Genomic DNA, 13,795 nt, shown 5'->3' with positions numbered 1-13,795 from the left:
CTGTTAACTTGAAGAATTACCCTCTCCACCTCCTCTTCATCTTCCTCTTCATCATCCTCCTCTCTCTCATCTCTAAGTAAAGGTCAAACTCAAAGAAAGACATTCAAACCCCAGTGGAGTTTAACCTGTTGGAGGTGGAATTAAAACAGAGGGATTAATTCACGCTACGATCCCTCCTCTACTCGTCCGTTCTTCCCATTCGCTATCCCCCCCCCCCCCCTTTATCTTATTCTCTCCTTCTGTAAATCTCCCTCACTCCTTCCTCTCTCCCTTGTGGGTAAAGAGAGCTGCTCCCACCGAGAGCTGTTACCTCTACACACCTGCTGCGTGGAGCTGGAGGGGAGAGCTTCCTGCTCGGGTTTTAGAAAGTAATTAAGACACGGAGGTATAGCAGACGTGTACACGCACGTGCACGAGGACGCGGAGAGACGCTATAATGAGGACGGCTGTGTATATTGGATTTAATGTATTCACATGAATGAACATGACTTATATACACATATTAGTTCAGCTATACTTGAGAAGGTTGGTCTCCTCTCACAGTCAAAGTGTGTTTGGTCCAAACATTATCAGGACGATATTGGGAGAATATTTAATACAACACAAAGTATAAATGGCTAAAGTAGTTGGGGAAATATATTATTTTGTGATTAACTTTAAAGACCTTTTATAACTTCAAATCCTTAATGTCAACTTTCTTTATGAAGCATATTAAAGACAACTCGGTTGACCAAAGTGCTTTGAAAAGTAAAAGGTACAACAAGAAAACAGCAATACGTAATAAATCTAAATACTAATGTTAATAAAATAAAATAAATTCTGCTTGGATAAAAATGGTGAAAAAGAATTAGCAATACTCAAACAGTCCTTTGCAAAAGTATATATTGGCCAAGATATATTTAAAAAAACAAATGTCTTCACTATCGAGGAGTAAACGATGAATGGAAATTAGTCTTCCCTCACAATCACTCACTCACTGAGACGTGCCTGTGGTTTGAGTTTGTGAGAACAACACTCGGGGTGGTTGAGCCTCATCCAGAGACACAGCAGGAACAAAAGATGGAAACCGATTCTCACCGGGGTCGTGGTTATCTGACGAGCCCACCTGGCGTCCGTGTTCAGGATTAAGACCGAGGAGAACGTGCAGCGTCGCCTCAAGAGCAAAGTGGACATGATTGCCAAGTTAATGCGATGATTTAATGAACCCGACCTCACCGTAAAACAATCAGATAATTCGGATGATCTTTTCAGTGGAAACTATTTTAACCCCAGGCATTGTGGAGTTTATCTGGACATGCGAGCAGATAGAGCGTTGTTTTTGCACTTTCTTTAATATGGCGGGATTTGGCGCTAGCTTTGGCGGAGGTTAGCGTGTGTGTGTGTGTGGACAGACTCTCTCCACTTCTGTCGCTCAGATTATCTGTGCGGTTGTTGATGCAGCTGAACCTACATCGTCCCTGTCCGTCTACCTGGAGGCTCGCCGTGCCGTCCCAGGATGCTCCACTTGTCGGAACGGTTTGTCGGGGTAAGATCCATCCAGGTTTCTCAGAACACAGCGAGCGGCTAAAAGCACTCAACAGCCGACAGCCTCCTCTCTGGTCTGTTCTCGTCCCGTGGGAGTTTGTCTGGGAGACGACAACAGATGTTACACAGCCTGAAAACAAAAGTGGAGAGCCTTCGACGGACTTGAAAGAGACGCAGGAAATGTGGGGCTGAGACGGTGGAGACAGGAGAGAGGAAATGAAAGAAGAGCAGGTATACGATTGATTAACGCTGCTGTTGTATCAGCTGTAAACACCGTTGGGTATCTGATAAATAACGTTGATAGTCTATTTAATTACCAATAAGATTCATAGCCTTTGTTTTGGAGTAAGATGAAAAAAAAACAGAAGAGAAACACACAATCAATTTAAAATGAGAAAAACCTGAAGGAGACAGAATATACTCAGGGTTTGAAGAAACACTGCAGCGGCTTCATGAAAGGTTGAAAGGAAAAGAAAGGAGTGAGGAAAATGGATTTGTAGGAACAGTGCCGGAGCTGTGAAGGTAAACCACGACCAGCTGGGACCACAGATAGTGCAGCTTCCACGCTGCCTCGCCCACTGACTGACTGGCTGGCTGTTCTACACACTGACCTGCTGCCCGGGTAACTGGCTGGGCTCTCGATTGGCTGCTGTCCGGCGGATGGAAGTGATTGACAAATGGAGAAGCTGGCTGGCAGGCTGGTCTCCGGGCCGTCTGTCCGACTGACCCGCTGGTTGACCGGCGACTGAAGTCCTGGAGGGAGGCCTCGGGTCTGCTGGATTTCGTAATCACTGGCTGATCGCTTGACTGGTCCACTGGTGAAATCCGTCCGGTGCCATGTCCCCCTGAGCCTCCCCCTGTTAGTCTGTCTCCCGTCTACACGTCTCTTTGTTTCGTTCTCACTCAGTCGAATAGGTCGTGACCTGATCCCCAGGGCAGCTGAGCTACTACCTTTTCCTTGTTATTGTCGTCTTCTCTAGTCTCGGTGCACCGACTCTGGGCAGGGACATTATTTCAGTGAACAAAAGACAGACCGACTTTACTCGTGGGGACACTTCATTGACTTCCATTCTTTTCCTGGGGGCTCATATTAATCAGAATCACTAAATTTGTCATCCTGACCCTCATCTAACTTTAATCTAAAGCCAATTACAACCTTAACGTCTTTAAAATACTTAACACCATAAAATAAATGGCTAACCTTTGGGGGACCATGATACGCGTCCCCAAACGGGAGTACCCAAATTGCTCTGTCCACTTTTACACACTTACAGTTAACTCTCGTAGAAAGACCTTAAAGCAAATGTTGAAAATCCACATTCAGATGTCCCCACCAGTCACTTTAAAAAGTTAATGTGAAACTTAGCAGAGTCCTTCCTATTTTCTTAAAGATTGTGCTGTCAATCAGCCCCAGTTTCTTAATGAATGCTTGATAGAGTTCAGCTAATATGGATGAAAGTGGCAATAAGTAAGTGAAGTAAAGTTTAGACTTTATATGTCCACAAAGGTTTGCTTTTCATTAGAACTCACTCAGACACTCAGTTCTCTGTTCCAGGGATTTACTTCCCAGTGCTTTTGCTGATATTGGTTGATATCGTGTCCCCTGGGACTTTAAACGGTCCATCCAGTTACATGAAGTGATTCTTTAATTATTTGTTCGGTTAATTGTGGCTCATGAATTCCTCACAGCTCTTGCTCAAGGGGAAACAGTTTGGTTTTAAGCTGCTCACGATGGCTCCTACCTTGACAGTAGCTGGTTGAAAAACATAACTTTGTGTGGTGCAGTGAGAAGGAGAGTTTACTGAGGCTGACGTAGCAAATACATGATGAATCAGTAAACTCCTGCTGTAATGGAGATGTCCCTGGATGTGACTGTACACATGTTAACCCCTTAAGACCCAAGGCACCTTCTAATAAAACATTTAAAGAACCTAAGGATTGATTGAAAGCCGGAGGTTTAGCTGTAAATGTAAAGTGATCCTGAGGTTTCATGTGGTCAGTCTTTTCCTCTTTGTCTCATCGAGTCTGTCTCTTCCCAAGATCCTTCCTTCTCTTCTGCTGAGCCTCGGCTTGCAGATCAGCAGGAACATCGAAGTCTGGCTCTGAATCCCCTAAGTCACTGTCATGGCTGTTTCCGTCTGAATAACTGTGGTACTCTGCGTCAGTGTGGCTGTAAATAACTGATGGTGGCTTTGTCAGTCCAGCACTTTGGTCCAGACTGAAGTATGTCAGCAAGTGGATGACACTCATGGTCCTGGAGAGATTCAGTATAGAACATTCTTCCTCAGGTAAATACTGACACAAAATCCACGTACTAAAGGAAGCTATTTTTCAGATTTAGTAGATAAACTGTTTTTGCAAGTAATGGAAATTGTTTTTTGCACCGACTGACTTTCCAACACGTCTGCTCCGACACTGAGGCTGTAATCAATTCACGACATACAGCTTGTAATGCTAAAGCTTTCATTTACCCACTGAATCACTGTGCAGCAGTAACCATTGAGAGGGGAGACAGATTATTACTTTTGCCATCGCTCTAAGATTTTTGAAATCCCACTTTATTCTGGGATTCTTTTATGGGACTTTTTTTGTTAGTTTTTCTCAGAGGCCGCCAGCTCTTTACTTTCCCTCAGTTTGGGAACTTTCCATTTGCTTCTGCGCCCTGACATCATTAGAGTTGTTTGTCAGATGCAAAGCTTTAATTAAAGCGCTGCTATCAGGGACAATAATTAAACACAAAGACAGTCTGGTTTGGAGAACAAAGCAAAGGGGGGGGGGACAAGGCTGTCTCCTCCTCTGGCTTCTTGTCAAAATGAAAACCAGTGGCAGGAATGTGATAAAAGCAGCGAGGAGGCGACGTGACGGCGCACAAACGGTGTCAGGGTGTGTTTTGGCGATGAAGCACAATCAGTTGTGTTTCTAGTTGAAAGGCGGCAGAGATAAGCAGGATTAAAACAAAGCAGGCTGAGGGAGGAAGATGATGATGATGGATGCAAAAAACTAAAGATACCGAGATGGCGAGAGAGAGACAGGAGACTGATCCGGGCGATATGAGGGACTGAAGTAGTGAGGTCAGGATTATAAATAAGAAAAATCCTGGGGCTGGACTTGGCAGTAATCAACCAGCTTGTCTGACTAGTCTTTCATGTTTTTTGGAGCAAAGTAAATACCAGCTCTGTCGAGGAGTCGTGTCGTATCAGATATTCTGTAAATATGAGCAGCCGATGAGGAAAAACAGCCCGAGAGTCGTCACCAAAATCTTCTTCAATTGAAGTTTGCCAGAGACGCTGCTGGAACTAAAACCCGTCAATTAAACGGGGATGTGGAGGATTGTATCACCACATTAGGACACGAGACTCGGAGGCCTCCTCACAGAACGAGAGAGGGAGTTCAGAGACGGGAGGAGAGAAGGAGAAAGAGCATCTGTGTCAGTGTGAGCGTGGCCGTTGTCATCAGTGTCCAAACTGTTGTTTGATCAATAATTCAGTTGCTTGCCTCGTTTCATCGCGGCGTGCCGTGAACTACAAGTCACACACTCACACACATGTGCCCTACTTCGCAGGAGTGATATCAAAGCAGAATACATAATTGATTAACCAATGATTTTCATAATTATACAGGTGAAAATGGAGGGTGGGGGGTGGGGGGGGGGGCTGCTCTAGCTGTAAATTGCTTTTTTTTTGTTGGTCTTTTTTTACACCCACAAGACAACGGTGCTGGGTCAAAGGCAAATTGAAAGCCTGTGGTGGAGGGATTGAAATGTCGATATCAATTTTGTGGAACAATCTGAGGAGAGGACTGAGAGCTGCGTGCTCGGGTGTGGCACGACAGAAACGAGAAGTGACTCCAGGCCAGAAGAGACGCAGGACAGAGGATCAGAGGACAGAGGAGGCGGAGGAGAGGCTATTAGAGACGGAGCAGTTTAACAGTTGGTTTCCACTGAGTTGACGAGGTTGTACCGTGTCAGCGCCTCAGGTTGTCCTCTCTTAATCTGTCTGAGACATAAAAGTACAGAGCAAGTGAGAGTATCTAAGGAGAGTCTATTACTCAGTTATTCTTACTATCAATTCCCTGTCATTCATGTGGCGGCTTGATAACTTTTCCCCTGGGAGGGAATCAAAACTTTGGAAACAAATTAAGAGTCAGAGCTGTGGCGATGAGATACATAATATTTTACGCTGGATTAGAGCCTAATCCACAGTTAATCCCCTGAGAAAGGTAAATAGCTAAATGTCAGCTACTATCCTTTTAAAACATGCAAATTACAGCAGCCCTCCTCTGTTTTCCACTTGCCAATCCCCCCCCGACCCGTTTTCACCCCTATATAACTGCAGCTATTACATTTTTATTGTTTCATTATGTACCTCAAAGTTGAAATAATAGAGCTGCAGCTGCAAGCTGTTACGGCTTGTAAACAATGACACGAAAATAAACTCTTAAAGGAAAGCAGCGTTTCTTTCATACTATTGACAATTTCCATTTTTATTGGTGCATCATATGCTAATGTGAGCAGAAGCGAGGCCATTATTTTCATGATCGTGAATAATTACAGAACATTAAAAAAAACCATGGCCTCATTTGAAAAGTCAGAATGTATTTCTCTGGGCTTTATTAAGACTTAAATAAATAATAATGTCAGTTAATGGATTTATTTCTGTGGTGCATTACCTTGAAGGGATTGGGTTGCATGGGTATTAGAATCTTATACCTTTTCGTACGCAGCGCTTTTAGAAATGAGACTCAAACTCAATTACTTCCAAAACCATCTAGCGGATACGATTTCCTGTCGATTTCCTGTCACTTCTTTTTTCGTTTTGTCATCATCAACATTAATGTTAACATCCTCTCTCTCTCTCTGTCTCTGTCTCTCTCTCTCTCTAGGCCTTCGGGATTTCTCTGAGACGGAAACTTCCTCATCAGCGGGACGTGCGGTTGTCGGAGGCCATGAGTAGCAGCTGGGGTGACTGTCTCCAAAACCCGTTGACGTGGAACACCTAAAATGGGGACAGGATTTGCTGCCATGGTGCAAGCTCAGCTCTAATCACCGTGAAGACGCCCGTCCGTTTACCTTTCTCTCTGCTCCTATTCGCCCGGCGTGCCCCTGACCTGCAGCCCGTCCTGATCTGAAACCGCTGCTTACCGCCCTCCTCCCCTCGACTCCTCTCTCCTCCTCCTCCTCCTTTCTGCTGAGGCGACGCCAAACGTTCCCGATCCAAACCATGACCAGCCGACTCCGTGTGTCCTCCCTCCTTCCCGCCCTCCTCCCCCACCTCCTGCTCCCTGCCCTGTTGTTCCTCCACCTGCCCGGCGTGGTGAAAGGCGACTGCTGGCTGATAGAGGGGGATAAAGGCTACGTCTGGCTGGCTATCTGCAGTCAGAACCAGCCTCCGTATGAGACCATCCCCCAGCACATTAACAGCACGGTCAGTATGAACCCTTCTATCCACCACAGCCACCTCTGTAAATGCCTTCATGCACTCCCACTGTGATGGTGTCAGCTAAAGAGCTCTCACCATTACTCAGGACACTGACTTCTGCAGAGCTGCGAGGGAATCGAACACTTTCTTCAGGCAATATAGTCCTTATGGTTTATTGTGATTCTGTGTTGATTGTGGTAAAAAAGACAAAGAGGATAATAAAATATTAATGGTGTAATTCTATCCTTTATAGATAATGAAAATCTAAATTGCAGATTAATCAAATGCAGTCGCATGATACTGTAAATGGAGACTACATGATCAGAACTTTACCCTCGAGATGAGTCTACATGTAATGAATCCTCAAATTCCCCGTCTCCAACATGCTCAAACAAGTTTAATCAGCTAACGCTTTGTGCTAATGCTATTCGTGTGGGTTGTGGCTTGATGTTGTGTTTCAGTGCGTATTTCAATTAGTGTAACCATCTGAAATTTGCTGCATGAATCATTTAAAATGGGAAAACTTAAAAACCGTTTATGTAAACACCCAATGGTAACTGCATTCCACTCTCAGAAGGGACGCTCAGCCGCTTGCAAGCAGGCTTTGATAAACCCAAAACACATTTTGTTCAGATGTATTAATTGGGGGAAGAACTCACTCATTATACATCAAACTGGCATGTTTGGAGGTGCAGTATTCTCTCTGCAACTGTTCCTGGCCAAGAGTGTAAGTCCTGCTCTGTGGCTGCCCGAGGATTCAAGGCACCACCTGTAAAATCCTTTGCTCCTTTGTCTCCCCAGGTTCATGACCTGAGGCTGAATGAGAACAAACTCAAGGCTGTGCTCTTCAACTCCATGTACCGCTTCACAAACCTCACTGACCTCAATCTGACCAAGAATGACATCAGCTACATCGAGGACGGGGCCTTTGCTGGACAGGCCAACCTACAGGTCTGAAGACTACATAACAACTCTGTTTCTTAAGCTTGTTTGTATCTATAATACAAAATGCTTACTTATATATTAGTTTAAAGGCCAAGAATTAAAAAAATATCCATTTCAGAAATGTCCCAATGACAATGTTCCCTCTATGTCATGATTGCTGTAAAGAGGTTTTTGTAAATAAGCAAAGCTTGCACAGAACTAATAATGATGTATTTTGTCGTGATGAAAACATCTACCCATCACGTCTCATTCTATCTGTCTCAGGTTCTTCAGCTGGGCTACAACAAGATGACCAACCTAACTGAGGGCATGTTGAGAGGTCTGGGTCGAATGCAGTGCCTCTTCTTGCAACACAACCTCATTGAGGTCATTTCCACCAATGCCTTCTGGGAGTGCCCCAGCCTCAACAGCCTGGACTTATCCTCCAATAAGTTGGCACGTCTTGACCCGTCGACCTTCACCGTACTCAACCGGCTGATGGTGTGTGAACTGGCAGCGAACCCGTTCCACTGTGGCTGTGAACTCTTCAGCTTTCTCTCCTGGCTGGAGGCGTTTAACAATGTTACCCACACCTATGACCGCCTCCAGTGCGAAACCCCTCCAGAAATGAACGGATATCCACTTCTGAGCCCGTTGCCCGGACAAGGAAGAAGCGCCCTCTTCAAGCTTGTGTCCAAGTGTCATGAAGGCGGGATAGGGATGACCTCTCAGATACCGGACCAAGATGGTTCAGGGATGGGTTTCGACAACCCAGACCAAGGACTTTACCACCAGCCAACCACATCATCCACTGCGGACCCAACCTACAACCATCAGATTTCTATGAAGCTTCAAACTGTCTCCCTCTACACAGCTTCACTAATGGTGCAAATCCCACGACCATACAGTAAGATGTACATACTTTCCCAGTACAACATCACTTTTGTTGCGGACATCATGCCCCTGAAAAAGAAGAAGGAGCTGATCACTATGGACAAACTGAAACCACACAGCAACTACACATTTTGTGTGGCTTCTATGAGCAAATCTCAGCACTACAACCACACCTGTCTGTCCTTTACCACACGAGCTATGGGACCAGAGGACCAGCGTACAAATCCATCTACAACCACCCACTACATCATGACCATCCTGGGATGTCTTTTCGGCATGGTCATTGTCCTTGGATTGGTCTATTACCTTCTCAGACGAAGACGTATCCAGGAAGAGAAGGACAAAGCTATAAGTGTCAAGAAAACCATTTTGGAGATGAGGTACTGCACAATTTTGTCAATGATTGTCGTAAGCATCATGTTATGGAGGGTTTTTTTCAGTTTATTTTTTAATCGGCATAGTAACCATAACTGGGATGTTTTGGCAACAGCAGAAACCATGTGTCCATTTGATATGATTGATTTCATTGTCTTAATTAACTGATTCATTTGTGTTGAATTCTTTAAAAACCTAATTTCTACAATACAAGTATAAGAGAAAAACAGTTTCTCATGATTGAGGATATGTTCAGTTTTTCAGAATTTATTTGCTATCTCTACTTTGAAGTATTACGTCTAACAAACTTTAGGAAAGTGAATTTACACAAAATGACTATGATGATGAATTCAAGTATATAGTTTATTCCAAAGTGAATCTGTCCCTCTTCAGGTATGGTCCAGAGGCGGCTGCAGCAGTGACCAATGACCCAGGTGCCATGCAGCGTCTCCAGGAGCAGGCTCACCACCAGCACCATCATTCAGGAGGGGCAGGAGGCAAGCTGCCTCAGTCGGCCTCCTCTAGCACCGGCATGCTGCACGGCTCAGCCAACACCAGCTCTTCCCGCCTCTCGACCTTGCCACAGGTGGAAAAAATGGCCACTGCCTTCTCCGAGGCAATGGGCGGCAAGGGAAACTACATGGATGTGAGGACGGCGGGAGTGGCAGGGGAAGGCAGGGAGGGAGGGGTGTCAGTTGGAGGAGTAAGCATTGGAGGGGAAGTAGCTGTGGATGTGCGAGGTGGGGCTGAGAATGGGACAGAGGCTGGGGAGGACTCTGATGATGATGGCCATGGCTCAGCGTCAGAGATTTCCACCATCGCCAAGGAGGTAGACAAGGTGAACCAGATCATCAACAACTGCATCGATGCCCTGAAGCTGGATGCCTGTGCCAACGTTGTGACCACAGCTGACAACTCTGTGTCCCTCTCCCAGCCTCCAGCTTCCATTGTGTCCCTCCCCCGCAACCTCTTGCCCCTCTCTCCAGGTCACCCTGGAGATCAGATCATGGCCTCCTCGCCAAAGGTGCATGCAAAGTCTCACCCCCAGCAACATTCTCAGCCTCATCCTCACCCTCTGCCTCACCCTCTGCCTCACCCTCAGGTTCATCCTCATGTCCACCCTCAGCAGCATCCTCAGCAACATCTTCAGTTGCATCCACAGCCTCATCCACCCTCTATGGCCCCAGTACCCCTGGTTATGCCCCTGTCTGAGCGCCCGGGAATCAGTGGAGGGGGTTTCCTCTCCCCTCCTTACCGTGATCCACCCCCAGCCAATGCAGTGCGGCCCCTTCAGAGGCAATTGAGTGCTGACACCGCTGTGGTGAAGAACCGTTGTGGTGCCTCTTCTGCGGGATCTGTGAAGAACACCAGGGTTTACAGTGTGGATATCCCTGAGCAGCGTTGCGACCCTCCCAAGTACCCAACAGAAAAGGGCAGTCCTGTGGGCTGTGTTGGAGGAGGTGGAAATGGAGGAGGTGGGGGCTGCAACGGGAATGGGATGGGAAACATAAATGGTGGTGGGGTGAGCTTGAATGGGGGCGGGATGGGGTGTAATAACGGGGGCGGAGGTGGGGTTGTTGGCCCTGGACAGCAGCAGCACCACTTGGAGGTTCAGCCAGACTACCACAGCTCTGAGCACCGCCACTCCTTTCCCGCACTCTACTATGAGGGCGGCAACGACTCACCCTCTCCGACCCAAAAGGCCTCATTTCTCAAGCCACTGGGCCGCACTAAGAGGGATGCCACAGCCGCCTACTCCCAGCTCTCACCCTCTCGTCACCACAACTACAACTCTGGATATTCCTCTAGTCCCGAGTATTCATCTGAGAGCACACTGCGGATCTGGGAGCGATTCCGGCCTTACAAGAAAAGCCCCAGAGAGGAGGCATCCTATATAGCCGCAGGCCATGCTCTGCGTAAGAAGGTGCAGTTTGCTAAGGACGAGGACCTTCATGATATCTTGGACTATTGGAAGGGGGTTTCTGCCCAGCAGAAGCTGTGAGCTGAAGCAAAGTCAAATGCCATAAGGGGAATTGTGAAGATGGACAGCAGACTAATAAGGGGAACAGATTTTAATGTAGCAAGACAGATTATATTTCCTCTAAGGTGTCCGCTGACATGGATCTGCTGGATCTAGAGTTGAAGACGGTTTCTCTGGGGGATGTTTTTGGAGTTGATTCTATGATAATTCATTGACATTTTAAGAGGTAGTTTCAGAGGTCGGCTGTTTGCAGCACAATACTGAATGATACTTAACAAGAATCAAACTGTTCACCAGACTGCCTCAAACCGGGCACTTTGGTCCTCACAGGCTTCCACACACCCACTAAAAACCCACGATGAGCAAAGCAAGAGGTGGTGATAAGCAAGTGTCTTCTACCTCATTACTGGCACACTGTAGCTCAGCTATCTCACCAGAAGCAGCTCCATTCATGACTTAAGCCCCATCCCTCTTTTCTCTAATCCCATCAAACCACCATTCACAAAAACAATCATTCCACGGCACCGCCAACACCTGCTCCCCTATAGGAGCATCATTTAGGGAGATGATGAGGGAGCAGGATGAGGAATTAGGTGCATTTGTTTTAGAACAGCCGGAATCTCCCACTTTGGGGAGGACATTAAATGATACTTATCTGACTAATTGTTCTTCCTGGCAATTAGCCAGCATAAGAACAGGCCGGGGATGCTGTGTGTTGAACATGCTTATCGATTCGAAAACACCCAAGTACGTCTGTTCAGTGGTGCGTGGGCATGTGGGAGAGGCTGGGAAGGGTTGCAGCTGAGTCCTTCACAATTCTCAGGCTCCTCCGCAGTAGCAGAGTGGATAGCTTAGTGGAGATGCTTTGCATATAGATAACAAACCATTCGGGAAGTTGCATGTGTGTGTGTGTGTGTGTGTGTGTGCGTGTGCGTGTGTGCGTGCATACATAAATGTGTATATTTGGCCTGGTCTGTTTCGATGGCATGAAGTAAACACCTTTAAGACTTGCATTTTTTTGCTGTGAGCCAATTTCTTATTTACTTGTGTAGCATATTTCTTTTGATAAGAGAGGCCACATTGTAGGACATTTACATTTCAATAGTGTAAGTCATGCAGAAATTACTTAAGGGGGGGTATTGTGGGTTAGACAGGCTCCTAAAGGACCCAGTAATCACATTTGGTCAAAAAGACAGATTGAGAGCAGGTTAGAGGTTTCACTGTAGCTGCATCTCATTTTGAACATGCCAGTGTTGAGGAGACAAGGTGGAGATGGGTCAGCTCAAGGCAAGGCTGTCAAACCCTACCTGCACAACACAGAGATGAAATGGATGGCACGTGCGAGTGAAGGCCTGGGGGATACACTCCCTGCTCAGAGTATATGACCCTGCACTGCTCTGGGTGGGAGCTTGCTATGGACCAAAGTGCCCTCGGGGAGGTTGGAGTCCACAGGTTCCAATTACATTCATCATCTGTGCTGTGCTGTTCTGATTTCCCGATGAGCAAGAAAGTGGCTTCGGTTAATTTTCTTTATTTGTATTTAGAGACGGGTTTGAATTTATGTGTCTTCTAATGAAATGTGTTCATACAAACAGGGGCAAGGCTCAGTCCTGCTGCAGAAATGAGAGACAGCTGCAGAGAGCGTTCTAACACACAAGAGACATATATACTGATAATCATGACTGTAAAAACCTTTGTTAATTATCTATAAGCACTCCCCCTGCATCAACATCCATGCATATTAACGTCACCCGCCTCTCTTTGGTTTCCTGCCCACTCGTCCTATCCTCGTCGCCGACCTCTCCTCCTCTGCTATGATAGATCTCAATTGACACGGTATAAATCCTGTTTTAAAATCGTCTAATTAATTCCTTCCCCTCTGTTTCTTCTTCCCTGCCCGCGACCTCTGTCCAACTTAATGGGGTAAATTAATGAGTAATTTGTGGAGGTTGATGTCGTATCATCGTCTGAGGTCAGAGGAGCGGGCTGATATTATTAACTCTGCCAGACTGGGAGCCTGATTGAAATTAATGACGGCTGCCTTTCGTCCACCCATCGCTCTTCCTGCCCCTGCCTCCCTCGTCAGATACACAACAACGTTCCACCTCTTCGGAGTTGCCTCTAAACGTTGCAGACAGAAATGGCCCTAAAACCCCCTGAAAAGCCACGGTGAGGATTTATGCTTCTCCGTGACTGTGCAGGTTATGAGCAGGACAAGGTGAGCTAACCACCTCCTGGGTGTTATTCTTTGTGTTAGAGTCTGATTGGTTTGGAAGGACCAGTCTGTCAGGCCTGTAAGTTATACATTCCCATTTGTTTCTCCTCTGGGTTAACCCTGATATCATCGTTTTGACAGGGCTCGAATTCACCTGTTGTTTTGAGGTGTGAGTTTGATGTGGGAAGTGCGAGCTGAGGTTGGCATGTAAAGATTTTCTTTCTGTGGTGTCAGCGAGCAAGATTATCACGTTTATCAAGATCGCATGCTTTATCAGACCTTTTACGTGAATATCACATTTTGTTCCTTCAGCCAACACAGTCCACTGTCGTTCTTTTTAACCTAATTGTGGAATTTCAGCTCTGTGAGCACAGCAAAGCAAATCTTCCCTCACCTCCAAACAACAATCTGAAGAGTAAAGACACCTTGAAGCTAAGTGAGAAAATACCTTGTGTTACTTGCGTG

General features: G+C 46.2%; 1 protein-coding gene across 3 annotated transcripts in view; it reads left to right on the top strand.

The window, feature by feature from the left end:
• The window catches only part of LOC117754674 (protein phosphatase 1 regulatory subunit 29-like), a 183,356-nt gene extending 169,820 nt beyond the window's left edge, over positions 1-13,536 (top strand). For all 3 annotated transcript variants that reach the window (XM_034573885.1, XM_034573795.1, XM_034573977.1), the window contains 4 exons: positions 6,406-6,947; positions 7,743-7,892; positions 8,151-9,139; positions 9,528-13,536. In XM_034573885.1, coding sequence (XP_034429776.1) covers positions 6,744-6,947; positions 7,743-7,892; positions 8,151-9,139; positions 9,528-11,136 — 2,952 coding nt within the window. In that variant the 5' untranslated portion in view covers positions 6,406-6,743 and the 3' untranslated portion in view covers positions 11,137-13,536. The remainder of the gene's footprint in view (positions 1-6,405; positions 6,948-7,742; positions 7,893-8,150; positions 9,140-9,527) is intronic.
• Positions 13,537-13,795: the final 259 nt, after the last annotated feature.

Source organism: Hippoglossus hippoglossus, chromosome 1, assembly GCF_009819705.1.
Source record: "Hippoglossus hippoglossus isolate fHipHip1 chromosome 1, fHipHip1.pri, whole genome shotgun sequence".
NCBI classification, from domain to species: Eukaryota; Metazoa; Chordata; class Actinopteri; order Pleuronectiformes; family Pleuronectidae; genus Hippoglossus; species Hippoglossus hippoglossus.
The sequence above is the reverse complement of the archived record's forward strand: the minus strand, read 5'-3'. Positions and strand labels throughout refer to the sequence as shown.